At 39.0% G+C, this 21,302-nt stretch overlaps 1 protein-coding gene across 5 annotated transcripts; it reads right to left on the bottom strand.

The window, feature by feature from the left end:
- Positions 1–3,062: 3,062 nt before the first annotated feature.
- Positions 3,063–20,009, bottom strand: LOC111861914 (mitochondrial basic amino acids transporter). Of its 5 annotated transcripts, XM_033750497.1 has the most exons (7): positions 19,724–20,009; positions 15,857–15,978; positions 13,540–13,716; positions 10,029–10,072; positions 7,986–8,069; positions 6,479–6,745; positions 3,063–4,361 (listed from the first exon to the last, which is right to left on the bottom strand). In XM_033750497.1, the coding sequence occupies exons 3-7, from the start codon at positions 13,571–13,573 to the stop codon at positions 3,432–3,434; spliced, it is 1,359 nt and encodes a 452-aa protein (XP_033606388.1). In that variant the 5' UTR covers positions 13,574–13,716; positions 15,857–15,978; positions 19,724–20,009; the 3' UTR covers positions 3,063–3,431. The 5 variants fall into 5 exon arrangements, with proteins under 5 accessions (XP_033606388.1, XP_033606387.1, XP_033606389.1 ...); XM_033750496.1 differs by lacking the exon at positions 19,724–20,009 and having other exon boundaries at positions 15,857–16,132; XM_033750498.1 differs by lacking the exons at positions 15,857–15,978; positions 19,724–20,009 and adding an exon at positions 16,040–16,121.
- Between the last annotated feature and the right edge of the window lie 1,293 nt (positions 20,010–21,302).

Raw genomic sequence — 21,302 nt, 5'->3', positions numbered from 1 at the left:
AGACTATTTTATAGCAGATGGATATATTAATAACTTGTTGAATTATCTATACTGAGGTCAAGAGGCAGTTTTCAAACCATGAATCCTAGGAAGAGTATTGCACTGTATAGCAGAACATGTTCCTATGCACCCCCAGACATTACAGAACATACTAGTGGGTAGAGAGCGCAGAGGGGTGTAGGCGTCAGGGCAACTAACATTTTATTATGTAGAAGCGTGAGCAGGGAGTAATTTCCTCCCAATATGTTTTCAAATTTAAAGCTCCTTTCCTATTATAATACAGTATACAAATTTTTGAACACGTCAGATCTATAGCATGTTTATAGTAAATCCGCTGATGATGGAAGGTTGCTGCTGGTTGAATTGTGGCGAGTATCATCAGGATGTGATGATCAGCAATTCATAACTGTTGGATGTGTGGCAGCATGTCCACTTCATTTTAACTAATTTCCATTCAGCTAAAAAGGTAAAGTTGTTCCTGTGCTTAACCAATTAAACGCCACACCATGAAGAAATATGGGGGAGTGGATGTATAGTTCCACGTATTCTTGACCTCGGCACTAGTTGGAGGTCAGTGGTCAGCTTCACGAACCAGCCGCTTTACCCACTGGGAAAGAACCCCCGATATCTATTGGTTAGGAGGCTTGGTAGGCCCCAGAACCGGTCTGGACGCTGTGGAGAGGAGAAAAATCTTGCCCCTACCGAGACTCGAACTCTGAACTCTCGACCGTCCAGCCCGTAGCCAGTCGCTATACCGACTACGCTATCCCGGCTCGTTTCATTTAGCTACAGTTAGGAGTAAGAGATGAAGGAAATTTTGGAAACTTCATGGGAAACCACCGTTAATTTGTACATCCAACACACAAACTGTAATTGACGCAAGTAAAGAGGTTGGTCTAGAAGCAAACACAGAGAAAACTAAGTACATGTTACTGTCTCGTAACCAAGCGGTGTATTACTTGTACATACACTGTAGTTCCGAGCTGAGTGTACGGGCACAATATATCCAGTCCTCCAATCCAAAACCCCATCTATAGTCATATAACATTAGTTATGACAGTATGTACGTATGTATGTATGTATGTATATACGTACATATACGATCAACCTAACATGGGTTCCTCCTGTATACATAGACATTAATTTATTTCTGATAAAGGCAGAACTTTGACACAATGGTAAGTTACAGAAATACATATTATGATTATTATACTGTAGCGTCATATCGTGCTAACTGAATATTAATAAACAAAATGTTTACGATATTCAGTACATTCCATAGACTTTCACACTATACAGCCATATGAAAGAATATGTTACATTTGCAACTTCTGTACTTCAAAATAAAAAAAATATATTCTAAATTCATTTATGTTTCAGTGAAATACGTGTTAATAAACGGACAGATGAAACAAAAGAATCTGCGTAAAATCACGACCTTCTGGTACATGACGACACGTAGTTTTATAGATCAATGCGAACGTTTTGGAGGAAAGTACTACACCCATCTTCAGGGTTTAAACTGAAGTCAGAGAGAGGAAGTTAGCCCGGAATGTTGGTACGTATCTATCAAATTACATGGCGTCACGGAAACCAGAAATCAACGCTCACCACCGTGAGAACTTCAAATTTCATATAAGGCATAAGACTTGAGTTTCTCACAGCGGTGATTATGAAAAGTTATTTCTTCTGGGGTACAATACCGTGTAGTCCGTTGAAAGTCAATCAACCGGCTTGCCACCTACTTTCGCTCTGGTATTTTGCTGGACTTGTTCGGCCCTGATGATGGAGGTAATGTTCCTCCGAAACGCCTGCTAACTTTCAACGAACTACATGGCGATACGTCACGGAAGACTGTACCCCTCATGCAAGTTGTGTAAACTCGCCTTTTTAATAAAGTCTTTAACAGAGTGATCATCCACTCAACATTTTCAGACGAACACTGTCATAAATTGTTGTCAATTCCACATTCAACTTAGAAAATGACTCATATTAGCAATTAAAATAATTATTCTTAGTCCACCCAAGACCTAATATTTAAAAACATACACATCTATTAAAAAGTATTAAAAATAACTTAATTCTAGTCATTGCATCTTGAACATGCCCGATTTACAATACGACTTACTCTGAAACAAAATTACGTTTTTTTCCATATATGTCTATATTTTTAAGCGTATGAATCAGAAAAGTAATCTCTGAAAAACTGTATAAGGTAGAGCATTAGGAATTGCTTGACACAGTATAAGCATTCTGGAATACTATATTTGAGTGATTACAGATATAAATCACATAATATATCAATGTAAAACAAATTTGATATAATAAAATATGTTGCTAGGCAGCATGTTCTACTTGGAGGCAATAATTCCAGCTTGTCTAGTATCCTTTAGTCTTTATTGAGTGGTATGAAATCACATTAATTCTCTCCCACACTTTTTTTTTAAATTCGCTTAGTGGGGGGTGGAGTCCAATTGGGTCCACTCGGCACGGCGGTCACTGATTGGCCTATTGTAGCCTGCCCCGGGTGATTATGGTGATGGAGAATTTGGAGGAATGTATATTGGCAGAGGAAACCGAAGTACTCAGAGAAAACTGGCCCCAGCGCCACTTTGTCCACTACAAATCCCACTTGACCAGACCCGAGATCGAACCCAGGCCGCCGCGGTGGGAAGCCAGCGACTAACCGCTTGAGCTATGGCGCGGCCCCTCTCACACTTACTCGTACTTCTTGCAGTAATGAAGGATAATATGATGTTATTTTATTTCAGATTGTCATAATTATGCCATCAAAGGCTAGAGCATCCATGTGTGTATGTCACTTATATTACTTAATACATTTCAATTATATTTGTCACTTTAATTCGTATTTGGATCAGTGTCAACAGATTTCTACATGCCAGAAGCAGCATTCGATCACGCATAAGTTTAAAACTGAGTGCATTACCAAGCCTTAGGTTCTAACTCCGTTACAATTCATCTCAATAAGGAGTTACACACTAATCTGAACACTCATACTTCAGTAATTAAAGCGCTACAAATAAAACTTTTAATATTCCATATTACTAGTAATTCATAATTTATTTATTTATTCTGTATTTTCGTTTGTAGTTCCATATCTCTTAAATTGTCTTAAAACCCCATTACATTAGTTGTTTCCGCCAGCATCAACTAGGCCATTAATATTTTATTTTATTCTACCATCAAACAAGATGCTTAAATTCTCTAAGGATGTGTTACAGTACTCTTCCTGCAAGGTCCTGCTCGTGGTTTGTGTATTTACCTGTCCTCAAGACCTTCATTGCTCCAAACGATGGATGCGTCCTTAAGAATAACGCCGAGCTCTATTGGCTCTTTTTTGTTTAGAACCAAATCTAGCCTACAACACTCTTCATTGAGTTAGGATGAAGGCGTTTATACCAGCTGTGCAGTTACCTTACTGAAGAATTATAATAATCGTTTTTATGTTCGTAATGGTTCGGCTCTTTCTCAGTATTTGAGTCTGTGGTTTGTTTCTGAGAGATTGCTCCGTCTTGATCTTCTGAACCATCTTGAACTTCCTCTCTGTCCATACGGCTACTTTTATTCCCTTGAAATAACTGAAACTCTAGACAAGGATCTTCCTTAATTTTGTCACAAAATAAATCCCGACTTCTCTGTCCCTTATCGGAAGAAATGACTGGATTGTATTTAGGCATCAGCTGCTCACTGCAGAAAATGTTACTTCCCATAATATTTTGCAGTATTCTTTTCCTCCATTGAAAAATATTATTCATATCTTTTTCTTTATATTCCAAACTTTCCCAAAGCCCAAAAACTGTAATTTCGAGCCTTGCGTCATCATTAGATCTTTTATATCTTTTTTGGGTCATAGACATTTCAGGCACTGTGAGGTCCACTAACTCTTCAATTACATATCCCGAAGTATTTTCAGCTTGCTTGGCGTCGGTCCACCGGATGACCCATGTGACAACAGTGAATGTTGCGGCGTTTGTTGGAAACGCTCTCAAGATAGTGGACGTAAGACCTCGCGTCATAACTCCATAGCCTTCAGTTTGAATGCTCTTCTTCAAGCAGTCCATGAACCCACTATATCTGTAAACGCCGCCCATCCCATCAACCTGAAGACGAGACTTGACGACGTCTATCGGATATGTGAGCACCCAGGACAGGGTACCACTGAAACCGCCAGCCAGCAGCATGCGGAGTGTGCCGACTGGAGGTCTGGGCTCACTGAGGTCTCCAGCTGATCTCGTCATGAATTCGTAAGCAACGAAATAGAGACCGAATCCAGGCACCTCTCGGCATATTGTAGTACCAAGGCCTCTGAATACGCCGCGAAATCCTTCAGTTTTTACCACCTGTGGACCACATACTGTGATCAGTATCGTAGACATATTGCATGTTCACTTTCAGTCAGGACATAAACAGCTGAGAACAATAACTTAAAACAATATATTGCCTGGGGAATTTTCTGGAAATAAATGGTCTATTTTGGCAACATCAACTTTAAATGTAATGATATACGACTTGTATTAATTCCAACATCCATTGGATAGCCGCATCACAATACACAATATTAAAAGCAAAGTTGTCCCTCTGCTTGATTAGCTATACACTGCGCCATGAAGACTCATTCTCCGCCATTTTTATCCTTGGCACTAGATGAAAATGAGTGACCAGCTTCACGTCCCGGCTGTTTTACCTCAGGCAAACACCTCCCACTACCCATTGGATAGGAGGCTGGATGGGCCTCAAAGCCGGTCTGGACACTGGGAGAAGAGAAAATCTATTTTTCCTGCCGGGAATCGAACCCGTTGCCTCGGTCGTCCAGCCCGTAGCCCATTGCTGTACCGAATGAGCTACCCCGGCTCCACATACAATATTACGGTTCTGAATATGCTGTAGGAATGCTAATAAGAACATGTAATGCAGTAACGCTATTGAATTTAATTCAGCGTATAAATTTCTATTATGAAATTTCAATTAAAACGAAGTTTACTTAATACCGACAAATGCATAAACTCAATTAATAAGAAGGGCACAAGTAGCAGAGGAGTCGTGATTGGAGGATACACAGGACATCTAGAAGTTCCACAGTAATTGAGTTCAATTCTTTATTTGCCTGGTTACTCAGCAGCGCAAAGGGCAGTTGTAAGCTAAGCACTATCAAAGAGGCAAATAATACGAACACATACAGAATAAGACGTTGTGGGAAGAACTAATCTCTGCTCAAATTCGAAGTCACCTTACGATCGACAGTCAGTAGGTCAGTCAGTCTTGGCGTCAAGCCCCATCTGCAGCCCCAAAACCAGATTTTTGTTACTGTCAGACAATTGCGGCTTTGTCGATGTGGGGGCGCCCTCGCTAATGGAGGACGGGTCTGTATTTACTGCGCCCATAGTCAGTAGTACATGCCATTTATATTTGAAATTTTACGTGTGTGCATTCTACATAATCAGTTGACAACTATCCGGTTCCTTGTGGGTACATACTATTTACAGTTTTACATGTATGTAACTCTAGTATTATGTAAAGAAGGTAGAGATATCCCTGTAACATACCCTGGAGATCCATAGGATTGTGAGACGTCGAGGCTCACACATTTTCTAGACAATTAGGAAGTATTAGGTCAGTTGAAAAATCTGATAACCTCATTGGGAATCGAACCCGAGACCTTCTGGCTTGTAGCATAGCGCCTCAACTAACTAAGCTACCGCGTGCCCACTTAATATACAAGTATATACGTGTATACGAGTACAATGGGCTATGTCACTCTAGGCTTGGTAGAGCAGATCTTGTAGCTCATGCTACAGCTGCTGCCTAGTCATTTGAACGGTCGTGCGCCTGACTGCCGCCACGTTTAAACCACACGTATTTTCTGTGTTGGGTTTAACCTTATCCGAACATATGTATTTTCATGATTTTGCATGACCTCTGCTCGTTGCCTGCACAATTTCGTTATGTATTCGTAGATATATTGCACTTGGAAAGTCGCGTGCAATTCGCGGACCGGTGTGCAACTTGGAAATTTACCAGTTGTGCAGAGAACCTCGTTTTACCAGCGCTGCAATTTCAAAAGGTGTGTATCTGCCGCAAATTCCCAGGCGGGGCAAGCATAAGTCATTACTGATCTAATTAGTGCTTCACGAGGGGTTGGTTTAATGTTAGCATTTAATCGGTCATTTCTGAATAATAGCCTAATTTCCTTCGGCTATATTTTACTATTTTATAAGACACGGACCGCATACAAAACACCGCATTAAATATTTCTTCCATTGTCGCGTTTGTATTCATTGCCGCTAGAATACGTTTACTGAGCCGTTGCCTACAAACTTGGGGGGTGGAGGAACAGACACACAGACAGCAAGGTGATTTCTTAAACCGTCTTTTTTTAATAAGGAAAATTGACTAAAACCGAAGACAAAACAAGGCAACGCGTATAGTTTAGACACAACAGCAACAATAACGATTTTACCTGAGAGAGGCAGTTCATTGGACCGCCGCAGCCACCTCCAGGGACAGCACTGTGCTGCTGGACTTGCAGTCTAGTTTTCACCAGCTCCATGGGACTGCACACAAAACTCTGCACAAATCCTGCAGCTGCTCCCGCCAGGAAATGGGACGAGAGGGCGTCAGGTTGAGGCGAGTGGCGCTGGAAGTTGCCGTACACGCCAAACACTACAGCATTCACCATGGCGACTCCTGCCATAGGTGAGGACATTCCCTTGTAGAGACCCCCCACCTGCACAGTTACAGAGTCAGGTGGCTTAAGTAAATTCTGTTCATAAGAGTCTGCTCATTGCTGTAACTCTTGAAACGGTGCTCCTGTTATGGTTCTCTGCTTTTGCTTCCGAAGGCTCCAGCGAAGGGCAGAAAATGAAACTGACAAATTTGTAAGGGTATTATGAAAGTGAAGACGTTAAAATTTTTAGATGTAGTCATGGACCGCCAATTACGATTCTGACTTGATAGTGAATTGCATTGTTTGAAGAAATAATATGGCGGTTTTTACAACAGGGGAGGTATTTTTGATGATTTGATTCATAATTGATAAAATAATTGTGTGTCACGTCCTTTTAAGTTTGCGGATGGAGGAAAGGACATCCAGATATTGAGGATAGCTTCGAATATATTGACTAAGCAGTCATGGACAACTGATGAGTTGTCCTCCCACTCCCGGATTAAGTGACAGGTTAACAACTCCTTGCCGTAAAGTACCAGGAGATTATGAAAAGTCCGGAAGTGTCTCGGACTTTGATGTATTGACAGACTTTCATGAAAATTTTGGGTTCCATAAAGGACAGTAAATTTTCTAATCAGCTGACTGACTGTCAGTCTGCCAACAATGACCCTGTTCCATATAATAAGTTATTATCCAGTAACCTGGATGATGTTAGATTATTAGCTGTAGTTATTAATTGTTTAATATTCTTGTCAGTTCGAACTGGTGATCCTTACTAAATTAAAAATACCAGAAGGGAAATGACGTTTGGGAAATCCTTTGAAACGATGAAATAGTTCTATTTTCTCATACAAGTAACAAGTATCAACAGAAATTGTTCATAATGAAAATTATTGTAATTCATCATCATCATTGGCACGACAGCCCTTTGTGAGCCCTGGCCTTCCTCAGGATTGCTCGCCATTCTTCTCCATTCGATGCTAATTATTGTCATTATCATGACTAAATTTAAGATTTTTTTATTTGTTTCAATCTGGTCCGTCACACTAACAATATTGTAACGTGTTTCGTTACTAAAGACGCCGTCACAATATTATACCGTCCAGTGTGACTGGTGAAGTTTTTCTTAGTTCAGTTCTTAACGCGTTATTTATTACAAGCCATTCGGCGATCACCACCAGTAACCTCTAAATGATCTGTATTTGTGGCTAGTCGAAAGCTCATGTTACCAATATGTTACCAGGAAATGGATGAAACTCACAGGTTATCTATGATAATGAAACATAGGAAGTTGCCTTACCGATTCTTTTCTTATAATTTTTGTGAAACAGTCGACAGCTCCTTTATACTGGGGGTTCCGAAAACTTTGCGTCTGAAGTCGAACCTGTAAATACAGAATAATATACACGTATGTCAGCCTTATATCCAACTAATTTCGGCAAATATTCAATATCAAATTAGGAAAATTTGAACATAAATACATTTTAACTTTTACGTTTTATTAAAATAAGATTATTTATAGAAATTTGTAGCAGACTCCAAAATCCCTCCATGACTGAAATTTTGAATAGGTCGCGACAGCATCAGCCCATTCCCCTTAATCAGCCATGTACATTAATTAATTATTTATGTAATTGTTTCACATAGGCCTAACCTCAGGCACTGACACCCAGTCGTAAGACAATCAGGTTCCTAGTACGAAGAACATTAATAATCCCTAATATGTAGGCCTACCGTAACTTATTGTTGTGAAATAAATTTACACATTGGTTTGTTGAGAGATGAAAGAGATCCGTCCATAAATACAAATGACAAGTTAACGCGTTGATTCGACATTGATGGGAATTAAACATCTACGAACACGAACCACGGTACCACAGCCAGTGCTGTAAGTCATGCAATTCGTGCTGAACACGAATATTCCAAATTCTTAAACAGGCATCGGTTTGACTGTCACTCGAGTTACCAGAATTTGCTGAATTATCAGCCAGGGTTATTAAAAACGGCGTCATCCTGTGACAGTGCTAAGGATTATCATGTAATACCTTGATCCACCCAGAAAATGGAAAGCAACATTTCCATTCTGGCCTTGTTAAAAAGTCCTACATTTCATAGCGTAAAGTAACGTAGAACGTAAATTGCTGAAAAGGGACACATTGGAATTGTGTTTATACTAATTCCTTCACTTAATCTACATACCCATCTCAAGTTCCTCACTTCTTTTAGGGTTCTCGTTATGAATCTAATGAAACAATCACGGGCAAGGATATTGAATTTCTAATTTAAGTAAATCATTCTAACCTTGTTCTCTCTCTGTAGATCCATATCAGTGTCTCGCGTCTGTTTTTTTAACGCAGTATAATCGACGCTTTCTATAATTTCATATTCTTCTTCATGAACGTAGTTTTACTGAAGTTTCTATCCGGATGGCTCCACTTACAGTTCAAATATTTGCCTTTCATTCTCTCAAAACTTTCCCCCTAAATAGTTAAATTCCATCATTTGTTTTATTTGTTTATTTTTTAAGCTTTTCGGACTTTAATTTCGCTCGCCAAGTTTCCTTCTGTATACCTGAAGTCTGTGTGAATTTAGCACAGTTGATATATATTTATACGAAAATTATCTGACCAAATATCTATGGAGGAAAAGCAGCCGGAGAAAAATAAAGCGGGTTTTTAATTGAAGATGCATAAAGGTGCAGAAATATTTGTGAGCAAATATAAAAATGTGATGAATATTTTATGGACAAGAAAGATGAACGAAGCGCCCTGGAAACTGTAGGAAAGAAATATTTTTTTTCTCAAAGCCAGCTCCTTATAATTTATTGTTAGATATTCAAATTTTTTCCTACAATAAAAACGAAATCGGGCAAAAATTCTTATATCTGCAGGCATCTATCTATCTATCTAACTATCTATCTATCTATCTATCTATCTATCTATCTGTCTATCTATCTATCTATGTCTCTACAGCCCTTTGGACCTTGACCGCTTTCTCAGCTTCTTAATCTATACACAGTCGATGGGTCTCCTTGGACGGGGGATCAACCCGTAGCAAGGCCGCTACCTAAACACAGAACAACACAGACAGAGAATAAACGCGCACAGACATCCATGTCTCGAGTGGGATTCGAACCCACGACCCCAGTGTTCGAGTGAGCAAAGACGGTTCATGCCTTTGACAGAGTTGTCACTGATATTGGCATGCGGGCATACTTGCACATACAGCACAAAAACCTGAGCTGTAATGCACAGGATCTATGTTAGTCGCCTGTTTCTTAACCGACACAATAAACCACATTCCGTAAATTAAATAAAGTGACCAAGTTCCTTCGATAACATACCTTAATTGTGTCAAAGGGATGTCCAACCAGCACGCCCGCACAACCTATAAAGAATAAATAAATAATAGTCCCTTGAAAACAAACTATAGACGATAAGTATCAATAATTGTGCCGACAGAGGGTACCCCTGTCCATTAAGTATGAGAATGTAACCTTAAATTTGCTACAACGCTCAAATATTATACAAAAAGACGCATGAGTCGCGGAGGTTAAATCCAGCCATTCTTAACCTCCGAAACTGATGAATGTGAGTGGCCAGATTGCAGGTCCAGCAGTATTTCCCCTTTCATATTGGATTTGGGGGGACAAACTGGGCATCTTCTCGGCTTCCATTTTTTAGAGAAAACGAAAGCTGAAAAATAAACAATACCAAACATTTCTAAAGTGGCACCATCTGTATTTCGTTATGGAAACATAAAACTCTAGAGCGAACCTTAAAAAATTCTTAAACGGTTTGAAAGTTAAGTTTGAAAAAATGTCTGCTCTTCCACCCCCCCACCCCCCCAATAGAATCCTAGCTGCTCTCATATCACACAGGTCCCTAATATGCTTCATTCTCCACTTATTTTATTGCGTTGTCCTTATCAGTTCACTAAATAATGCATTTTAAGATATTTTAAATTGTGGCATCTTTAATATGTATTAAATTATTAGTGGTTAATAGGATTGTATTTTGTTAAATACAAATAAAACATCTTACAACCCTGATATACGTATTATGACTAGTATTCGCGTTTATTTTAAAAATATCTGCCCGTTATTAATGCTCAAATGAGTTTTGTTTGTCTATACATCGCTAGATCTTAAACTTTATATTAAAACTTACTTTCTACACTACAAATGATATATTCTGAAGTTCATATGTAAATAAAATAACACTTTGAACGTTAAGCAACAATCATGTAATTAAGAAATAGACTTGCATTCGAAAAAAATATCATAAATAAAATTTCTTTCTGTTTTATTTTGTTCTTGGTCGGAACAAACATTTTATAATTAAAACGTCTGTGTATCCACAGTCCGTCAATAATGTAACAATTGTTTATTCACCATTTAACACTTAACACAACATGTTTCGGCCATAGATGGTCATTTTCAGGTGTCTTAATATATCTAAACTGCTACACTGCTCTCATGTGCGCTAAAACCGCGCGCTGTAGTCCACTTAAAAATAACACAAAATTATTAATTAAAATCCATTAAAATTCTCTATCAAATTTTTCATTATTTTTGTAAATCTTATTCCACCTCATAAGGGGTGTCGTCCACTTGTTTAGAGCTGTGTGCTTATTCCAGAAGGTTTGTTTCTGCAGCTTGTTAGCCCGTTGTTTTGCTACGTCTGCAATCGGTAATATCTTTATGTTATGATTATATGACTATATGTACTTGTACCTGCTTTAACATCAAATGTCCCTGTATTTTGCCCATAGGCTGTTTTATGCATTTCGTAAGACAACTAGGCGAAGCAGTTTTTGTTTCACTGAGTTACACTAGCCAGACGTAGCGTATTTCCTACGAAGTGATGGTAAAGTTGGCCGGTCAAAGTAGCCGAACGGCCTAAGGCATGCACTGTCTTCTTTCGCTCGGAAGCCGGGATCGTGGGCTCGAATCTCAATCAGGGCATCGATGTTTGGTGTTTGTGTGTATGGTATTTTTCTGTGTACACATGTACAACTTTACTTTTTTATCTTTAATGCACTTACTAGTAAAAAAACAAAATTGGTAAACTTCGAAAACTAAAAATTAAGCATTCCTGGTGGTTTTGGTAGGATCATGAAGTTGACCTTATGCTACACGGACGATATTTTCATGGGACATGAAGCAGGCGTATCTTCATATTTCGTAACTGCAATGATAACTTTAATAATTATGTCCGAACAAAAATAAGATAACCTTGTTTGACCCAAGCCGGTGACCTATGAACTATATTAACTACAGCTGACGGATACTTTTCCATGCGTTTTTAAAACTAACCAACTAATCCTGACAACAAACTACCTATACTACAGTATTGAAACAGCCTTCAGTGGATTAGCTACAAACGAGTACATTTAGCTATTTGTAGTTCACCTATTTACAGATGAAACTGGTATGAATGAACGAAGATCTGAAATCAAATCATCTAATTATTTATGGGGTTATTCATTAAAGATATTCAAAAAGTTGTTTTGTACCCTTCATTAGGCTTATACTACTTGTGAATATTTCTGTAAGAGATGTATTAGACCCTAAAATAATTTTTCATTTTCTGGATATTGTCATCTTTGGTTCGTTTTACGTATAAAACACGATATTACGAAAACGGATATGCTTTCATTATCAGGTACAGTTTCCGAAAAGTTGCATGTAGCGGGGACAGAGAAGAAGAAGAAGAAGAAGAAGAAGAAGAAGAAGAAAGTAGTAGTATAAGTATAAGGGATCTGAGATAAGTGGCTTTTGAAGATGCAACTGCATAGAAATGGCTCAGGACCGAATTGAGTGGTTGGACTTTATTCAGTTGATGTTGAATGCCCAGCTCTGTTTATTACGAGATAGTAATTCAGTCACGTAACAATTATAACATCTGGAATCCTACTAGGGGCTAAGTCTTTAGTTTCAATAAGACTGAGATGACTCTCCTCTTTTTGCGTCTAGATCAGACATTCTGAGAGCAAGAGTTATTTTTCAACATTTTCGGGTGATCTTACTATTACGTGTAGTATATTTAAATTGTATCCAACAATCAAAATGTTTTCAAGGCCCTAGATATTTTTTCATATAGTATTCTCTTTCTTTTTTCTCTCTCTTTTTTTTTCTCCCCCCCCCCCCGAGAATCCTTGTTCATGGGTTGCCAGTTTCTGTCAGCACTGCTCAACATTCCTATATAAGAATATCATACCACATATTACAAATTGATCCCATGAAGGTAAAGGTAAAAAGGCAAAGTTGTTCCTATGCTTAACAAATTAAGTACTACGCTATGAAAGCGTATGGGGGAGTGGGTGTCTAGATCCACATTTTCTTGACCTCGGCACTAGTTGGAGGGAAGTTGTCAGCTTCACGCCGCGGCCGCTTAATCACCGAGGAAAGAACCTACGGTATCATTTGGATAGGAGGTTGGGTGGACTCCAGAGCCGGTCTGGACTATGTGGAGAAGAGAAAATTCTTTATTGTACCGGGACTCGAACTCCGACCCCTCAGTGGTCCAGCCCGTAGCCAGTCGCTATACCGACTGAGCTATCCCGGCTCCTTTATCCCATGAAGGTGAATTGCTATTAAACAGAACCGTACACTCCTCTGGCTTTCAGACGTCATGTAATATATGTGTTTATACAGCATTGCAATGGCCATCTCTTCTAGTTCCACTGTTTCAGCTTTCAGGGATTAGGAGGATATACAGACGCAGACACATGGATACACAGACAGCAAAGTGATCTCATAAGCCTCCTTTTATTTTTTTCGAAATGAAGAAATTAGACTAACAATTAATTAAATAGTGAAGCAATAAATCTCTTAATATATTTTCACTTAACTCCCAAACATCCCGCAATAAAGTCGAGAGCCATTGCTAAGGTAGGCTGCTACTGGGGACGGTCACCAGGGTGTCTCTTCAGAGTAGCGGGCCGACAAGGAAAACCTTTGACGGAACAGCTTCACTACGACCCAGGGGAAGTTGAACAGCAGAGAAGCGGTTGGTTTTTTCCCGAATCTGCCACAAGTATAGCGTGCGCACACATTATTGTACAAATTAATAAGAAATTACGAAAGCAGATCCTATGTTTCTAGTTTCACACATAACTGTATAATAGCCGGATTCCACTGTGTGTTTCATGCTCTGTTAGCAAAGGCAGATATGTTGACAATATCTATGTTTACAAAGATTATAAATTTTTTTACACATTATGACTTTATTTTTTATAAATCTATGTGCCTATGTGGTGCATATGGTGTCCAATGTGGTTTATCTTCAGTAACCATAAAAGTAATAAGTTAACTACTGTACTTTTAAATTAAACTGAAGAAAAATTATTTAAATTTCACTCTGCAAAATAATAATTTATAGTATTTGAAAAAGAAAATTGTTAAGAAAAATTATTTAAATTTCACTCTGCAAAATAATAACTTATAGTATTTGAAAAAGAAAATTTTTACAAAAAATATCGATAACATCTTACTGGGCTTGCCTCATTAACCGTCTAGCTTGTCTATTACTACTTATAAATTATTGGGGCTTCTTTCTGTTGTCAACTAGTCGAATTGTCTATTATCACTTAGAGTTTATGGCGAATTTTCTTGCGTTGTCCGCATTACCTGAATTAAATTTTTGAATGGTGGACATCTACTTTCGATAATGACTTTCCATCCAAGTCTTTATGTGGAAATGTTATTACGCATCCAGACGTTTCGAAACGGATAACCAAGTGATCGTGACGGAATGTAGCTATGGTAATGTGAAGTCGCACAGATAACCCCTGCAGTTCGAGTTATTTCATTGTGATAAAAGTTTTATTCCAGTAAGACGAATAGATAAGAAATATTTTCCATACATAATATTTTAAAATATAGACTTCGTACAAAGATTATAAAAATTTTAAATATGGGTTTTGTTGCTGAGTAACAAGCAGAGAAGGGCCGCGCCATAGCTCAAGCGGTTAGTCGCTGGCTTCCCACCTCGTCGGTCCGGGTTCAATCCCTGGTCTGGTCAAATGTGATTTGTGGTGGAGAAAGTGGCGCTGGGGGAGGATTTCTCCGAGTACTTCGGTTTCCCTTGCCAATCTTCATTCCACTAAATTCTCCATCATTATAATCACCCGGGGCAGGCTACAATAGGCCGATCAGTGGCCGCCGTGTCGAGTGGACACAGTTGGACTCCACCCCCCACTAAGCGAATTTAAAAAAAAAAAGCAGAGAATATCACACTGATATATAACCAGAAATGCAGAAACATCCAAAAGTTTACCCCCTTAAATTAAAAAGAATTAGAAGTATCTCCATGATTCGTATTATTACACTTTATTTCAAAATTATGTAACCTTATTTGCGCAGTATTTAAATAATTTTGCGTTATTCTAATTGAAAATGCTATTGTATATTAAGGAATGTCACAAGAAATCTATCAGGAAAAAGAATTCAGCAGACCGAAAATATATCAAGAGCACTGCGTAAAGAGTTTCAAGTTCTGCAATTGGTGTCTGGGACAAACTGCAATAAACACATTATACAGATTTTACGCAAGTGATGTATTTTTATTTCCTTTGTAAGCACAATTATGAAGCAATATATTTTAAAAATTCATAAACAGAACTGAATCTGCTACGAATAATTTAGGTTTCGTTTGATAACACTGAATATGTGATGTTTGTATCTCCTTTCCTTGTATCATTCATGGATTACATATCCTGGTGTGGTTTATTAATTTTTATATAATTAAATATTTAGTACACGAAGCATGATTCGTTGGATAGGAAGTTAGTTCACCACGAGAACGCTTTTTATAAGTAAACACATAAAAACCAAGACAAAAATTTTAAACAATGTAACCCCTTATCAAACACCTTACAATTATTTTTGCAAAGTAAATATTAACATCATTTTGAAGTGTAATTCATGTTTGTAGGTCTACATTCATAGGCTACAGAAAACTATTTTACTTACAAATAATTACATATTACATCTATTGTGTATTCGTCTGGGTGTAGCAGTGTTGAAAAATAGGAAAACTATCGATGTTTCGGCGTAACTTGCTCCTCCTCTTTCAGCTTTGACGACTTCATACTGAATAATGGTCACCGCCTAATTTTAAATGCCATCATGTTTTGAAGTTCGTTACACTACAAATTATTACTTACGTCATTTTCCTTAGGATGTCCAGTCAAAGTTAAAACGAATAATTTGATTGTAATCCACTCTTTAACTTTCAAAATATAACAGTGATGTCCAGATACAGTCAAAATGATCAACAGTCAACCACCTATAGAAGTGAACAAAGCAATGTTAGTAAGCAATAGCGTTAGAAGTGAACCAGAGTTTACCATCGAGCCTTGTTCCTCTTATAGGATTGCTACACCACGTCGTTAGGCGACAGTAGGAGCTGCTCCTTTTCCAAAGTTCATCCACAGACGTCTCCTCAAGACATTCTGGCCTCGTGTGGCCTTGAGGTTTAGCTGTGATAACTCGTCTGGCATTTTGTATCTATGAAATTAAATATGTGATCGATTTATAGACAGTTACATAGAAACACTAAGGGCAAAAATGATATTTCATTTACAAATAAATAAATAAATAAAGCAGACATATTTACTTATGCTTTCCTTACCACAGTATTAGACCTGCTTGTTATCATTAGCATATATATATATATATATTCCCCTGTGGTGCTACAGCCCCAATTTGGGCCTAGGCCTACCTCCATGAAACTCTCCATTTCACTTCGGTTTACTAATCTTACACATTCGGTACACTCTTGGGCGGGTGATCAGCTCGTCGCAAGGCCTCTACCTGTACACAAACACAGAAAAACGCACACAAACATCCATGCCCTGAGTGGGATTCGAACCCACGATCCCGGCTTCCGAGCGAGCGAAGACAGTGCATGCCTTAGACCGCTCGGCTACCGTGACCGGCAGCATATACATATACATGTTAAATAGTCGATAGGGACATCTTCAAAGAAATATTTAAAAAATAAAAGCTTGAGTTAGAAAATATCATGGCTGAGAAACCCACGAACATGTTTAAGATGCAGAGGATCTGAAGCCTTCTTCCGTGGAGAGTTAATAATGCTGATGTCTAATTGCAAGTCACGGCAGCCGAGCGGTCTAAGGCATGTACTGTCTTCCCTCGCTTGGAAACCGGGATCGTGGGTTCGAATTCCACTCAGGGTATGGATGTTTAGTTTCTGTGTGTGCCTTTTTCTGTGTTTGTGTACAGGTAGAGGCCTTGCGACGAGCTAGCTGATCACCCGCCCAAGGAGTCCTACAGAATGTGTAAGATCTAGAAAAACCGAGGTGAAAGTTCATGGAGGTAGGCCTAGGCCCATTAGGGCTGTACTGACAAGGAAAGAAAAATAGTCTAATTACGATTCGCATGAGCCACAAGAAGAGGCCAGATTAAATTACAAATATACAACATATCAGAAAAAGTAGGCATATTTCATAGATAAGAGATGGATGCATGTTTCAATAGGCAGGCAGGTAGGTAGGTAGACAATTAAGGTTCATTAGTGGATTTTAAAGGGTTATGACAATGGAAAGAGGACCAGAGACTAGGATTAGCTCCTTCTAACGGACCCAACAGCGTAGGTGTCCCCCACCCCGACACCCGAGAACACAAAAACAGATCCAGTTTCCGAAACGCTGTTTTCTTTACTGTTCTTTAGAATATGGGACGAGGAACTAAGTCCAAAACCCCATTAATACGGAAGGTCTATTAGTACTTATATTTTTAAACTACTAAATCATATTTTTACAGTTTTAGGAGCCTCAAATATTTTTATTTACGTCAGGGGATTTTTTTATTGCTAGTGGGGTGGGACTAAGTCCCTTGTACTGCCGCCACTTCTGGCCTATCGTACCAGGCCCAGATGATAGGTGAGGGTGATTGTGGGGCAATTTCTGAAATGGAGATTGGCAGGGGAAACCGAAGTACTCGGAGAAAACCTGCCCCAGCGCCATTTTGTCCATCACAAATCCCACTTGACCAGACTAAAAAGAGTTTAGGAACCATTGCTTTGGACGGCAGTTATAAATAATAATAGTTTTATATGATATTCAAGTATCAGTGCTAATTGCATTTTGTAAATAATCCAATACTATTACGTAACTTCTCTTAATTTATTTAAGGTCAGTGTTCCGCCTGCGCATTTCACATGGTGACAACATCACGAGGATTAACAGTGACAATATTAGTAAATTGCGTCAACTACACATCCATTTTACGACATAACTTTAAAACTGTTTCTTCAGACATGACGTATACGCCCTACAATGTGCCAGAGAACTTGAACCCCTTTCATATTCAAGTATTATTAATCGTTCTATCTTTAATCCTTACTTTATTTAACGATGCTCCTTAACTGCGATGGTTACATACAGCGTCAATTGAGAAACCGATAATAAATTAGTTTTTGGCTGATTCTTTATTCATTTTATGATTTCTGTCAGCTAAAGAAGGTACAGCGTTGAATGGTAGGGAAGGTTTGTGAATTTTGAATTAGAAATGATATGGAAACAAAAGGCTTGGTCAATATTAAGGCACTATCCTCAGTAAAATGAAGAATAATTTCAATCAGAATAGCTGGTACCTGAGACAAGACCTTCTATATGGTACTTATCCCATATTTATTGACTGGGTATGGAAGTTTTTATAGGATATTATCCACTATCTGAATAACAAAGATGTTCCAACATTCTGAGACAATTTTCGCCTCCATCTTCCGGAATCCTATTCTGTGGGCACCGATCTATCTAGTTCTAATCACCAGGATCAAAATTCTTTGTTAAGTCCAGTGGTAAAAAAATCAACGATTCAGTTAGAGGTGAATTATTCTAATACAAGGCTCTCACCGAATTTAACATACCGGTATCTTATACATGAACTTCAGCACTTCACTAACTAAAGAAGGGCTGTCTCCACAGAACACAATATTCTGTATTTTGCAAAAAAAAAAAAAACATGTATTGTAATATGTGGTATTCGTAAATACTAAAAGAATTTTGCCGGCAAATATTCGTCCAAACACTAACGTGTATTTTCTTCTAAATCCATAATTGTAATTATAGAAAACCTTGAAATGCATTTCCCTTAGTTGAAGNTCTCTTCGCTTGCGGATTTCTTATATTTTTTCTTCTACCCTGAAGATGGAGGCGATACGTTCCTCTGAAACGTCGGTTAACACCACATATACACGGTGCCAAATCCCAGAAGACTGCTTTCTTCATAGTCACCGCCGTGAAAGCCTCAAATCTTACAACTTGAAATAAATTATAACCTTCGTCAGGAGTATTAATAGCTGTACAGACTTTATTATTGTTCAGCAACGGATCGAATTCTACACAAGAGCCGTGGTCGCTCGTAACACGAAAAAGATAAGACTCAGGGTACGACCAATTAGCACCCCACCAACATGTTTTGAATATAAGGCCAAGTGGTGCTCGGAGTTGGTCTCGAAGTGACAGCGGAGTAAAGAATCCCTGCCTCTGAGGAGAATCAATTGATTTGTTAATAAATTATTTTTCTGGTGTCACAGAAAAAAGGTTTGCCACTTTTCAAAGGAAGAAACGATATACCAGAGATAATGTAGCTTCGAATTATATGAGGACTGGTGAATAATGAATTGAGAAGAACTTGGAAGGAACCAGTCCTTGCCCATTCCTGGTAATTTCCCGACATTTTTGCTTGCAAATGAAGCACAGGACACCAAGTTCGAAACGGACACTTCCCGAATACAAATAACAAATGTTACAATTAATAAGTGCTTTGTGGAGGGTCAGTTTATTGTTAGTGCTTAGTCGCTCATTAGGGCAGACAACTTGCTAAACTTGCCCCATTTATAACCTCTTGGCACGAACCGCGTAGAAAACACTGCTCGTTGTTGTTCAACCGTTGCCATAGGAACATATTTCTTTGCGATTCGCTTACTCAGCAACGGCTGCCGTATATTTGCCTATTCCGTGGTAGTTGCTTAGTACCGAGCGTTGTCTATAAACAGTACTTACCAACGGGTCTACATGCTACTGGAGATTTGGAACTGCAACGAATTGTGATTATACCCGGCCACAATTTACAGCATGGATGGCAAGGTGATCATCACTGGCGAATAATTAAGGATCTGTAAGTTCGCGGCAGTGACCTATATGAAAGAATTAACCCGACACATGCATGGAGAAACCGAGGAAAACATTCACACAATGTTGGCAGTAACCTGTTGGTATAGTAGAATAAAATAGCTAAGCTGGAAAATTGCACCGTACTTTACAGACACGTTATATATTGTGCGAAAACTGTATTAAATAAATCCGGTTGCAAAAGTTTCAATGATTATAAATATGTCGGGCAAGCCTTTAATAGGTTTTATATCGTTATTATGTCTTCATTCAGTAAACAAGGTCAACAAGAGGCACAGTTCAACATAAACAGACGTATACAATGCACTTAAATTCATTAAGTTCACATTAGATGGCTGAGCAGCCGGGATTCCACAACCGGGAACGATTTTTCTCTTTGCCTACGAAATCTGTGAGCCGGGATAGCTCAGTCGGTACGACGACTGACTACGGGCTGGACGACCGAGGGATCGGAGTGCGAGTCCCGATGTGGGAAGAATTCTCAATTCTCCATGTTGTCCAGACCAGCTCTGGGGCCCACCCAGTATCCTATCAAATGGGTACCGGGGCCTCTTTCCCCGGGGTAAAGCGACCGGGACGTGAAGCTGACCACTCACCTTCAGCTAGTGCGGAGGTCAAGTAAATGCGGGTCTGTGCATTCACTCCCCATACGCCTTCACTGCGTAGTGCTTAATTAGTTAAGTACAAGGATATCTTTACCCATAAATTTGAGAGTGGCTCTAGGTCACGGCCTCCTATGGGGTCTTGTACCCGCGGATACAACGACCTGAATACGAAGCGGATCACTCATCTTCACTTAGTGCCTAAGTCAAGAGCGCGTGTGTGCTTACGTCCATTCCCTCATTATATAATGGTTTGGCGTTGAGACGCAGTAATACTCCACCACTGCCCTTCAATGTCGATAATTATTTCGAAAACAATAAACTTTAATCTTATTGGGAGCCCGATAAGTGTTTATACATACTAAATATTTACTGAAATAATAAGTGCAGAGAGCAGACCCCTTCTTGGGAAGCGAATAGTCACACAGTCAAGAAATTTCTCACGATTTATGAAACTCTAAAGACTAATTTCCTTGTTCAAAAGAGACCCTGGCCCCTTTACCGACCCACATCAATCCACTTCACGCTATTACACCGCACTTCTTTCATATTCGTTTAGTTCTATGTCGCCGATCATAGCGGCCAAGCGGCCTAAGAAATGAAAATGTCTTCGCCCTCTCGAACACTGGGATCGCGGGTTGAATCCTACTCAAGCTATTTATGCGTTTATTCTGTGTTTGTGTTGTACTGTGTAGGTACTGGCCTTGAGTCGTTCTGAACCCCCGTCCAAGGACTCCTACCGATTGTCTGAGATTAAGAAACTGAAGTCAAACGAAATGTTTCACTTATGCCCTATGCTCGAAGTGGGAGCAACAGGAATAGATAGATAATCCTACGTCACCTAGGTG

Source organism: Cryptotermes secundus, unplaced genomic scaffold (genome assembly GCF_002891405.2).
Source record: "Cryptotermes secundus unplaced genomic scaffold, Csec_1.0 scaffold39, whole genome shotgun sequence".
Taxonomy (NCBI): domain Eukaryota; kingdom Metazoa; phylum Arthropoda; class Insecta; order Blattodea; family Kalotermitidae; genus Cryptotermes; species Cryptotermes secundus.
Note: the sequence above shows the minus strand (reverse complement) of the source record. Positions and strands in the feature narration are given on the sequence as shown.

What these genes read in the sequence shown, in the direction of transcription:
- LOC111861914 (XM_023846873.2), bottom strand. Translation starts at nt 10,361, where the DNA reads ATGGAAGCCGAGAAGATGCCCAGTTTGTCCCCCCAAATCCAATATGAA. An exon ending in AAATTATAAGAAAAGAATCG is followed by an intron (nt 6,746 to 7,985) that starts GTAAGGCAACTT and finishes GTAACTGTGCAG; the next exon opens with GTGGGGGGTCTCTACAAGGG. An exon ending in CAATGAACTGCCTCTCTCAG is followed by an intron (nt 4,362 to 6,478) that starts GTAAAATCGTTA and finishes TGTGGTCCACAG; the next exon opens with GTGGTAAAAACTGAAGGATT.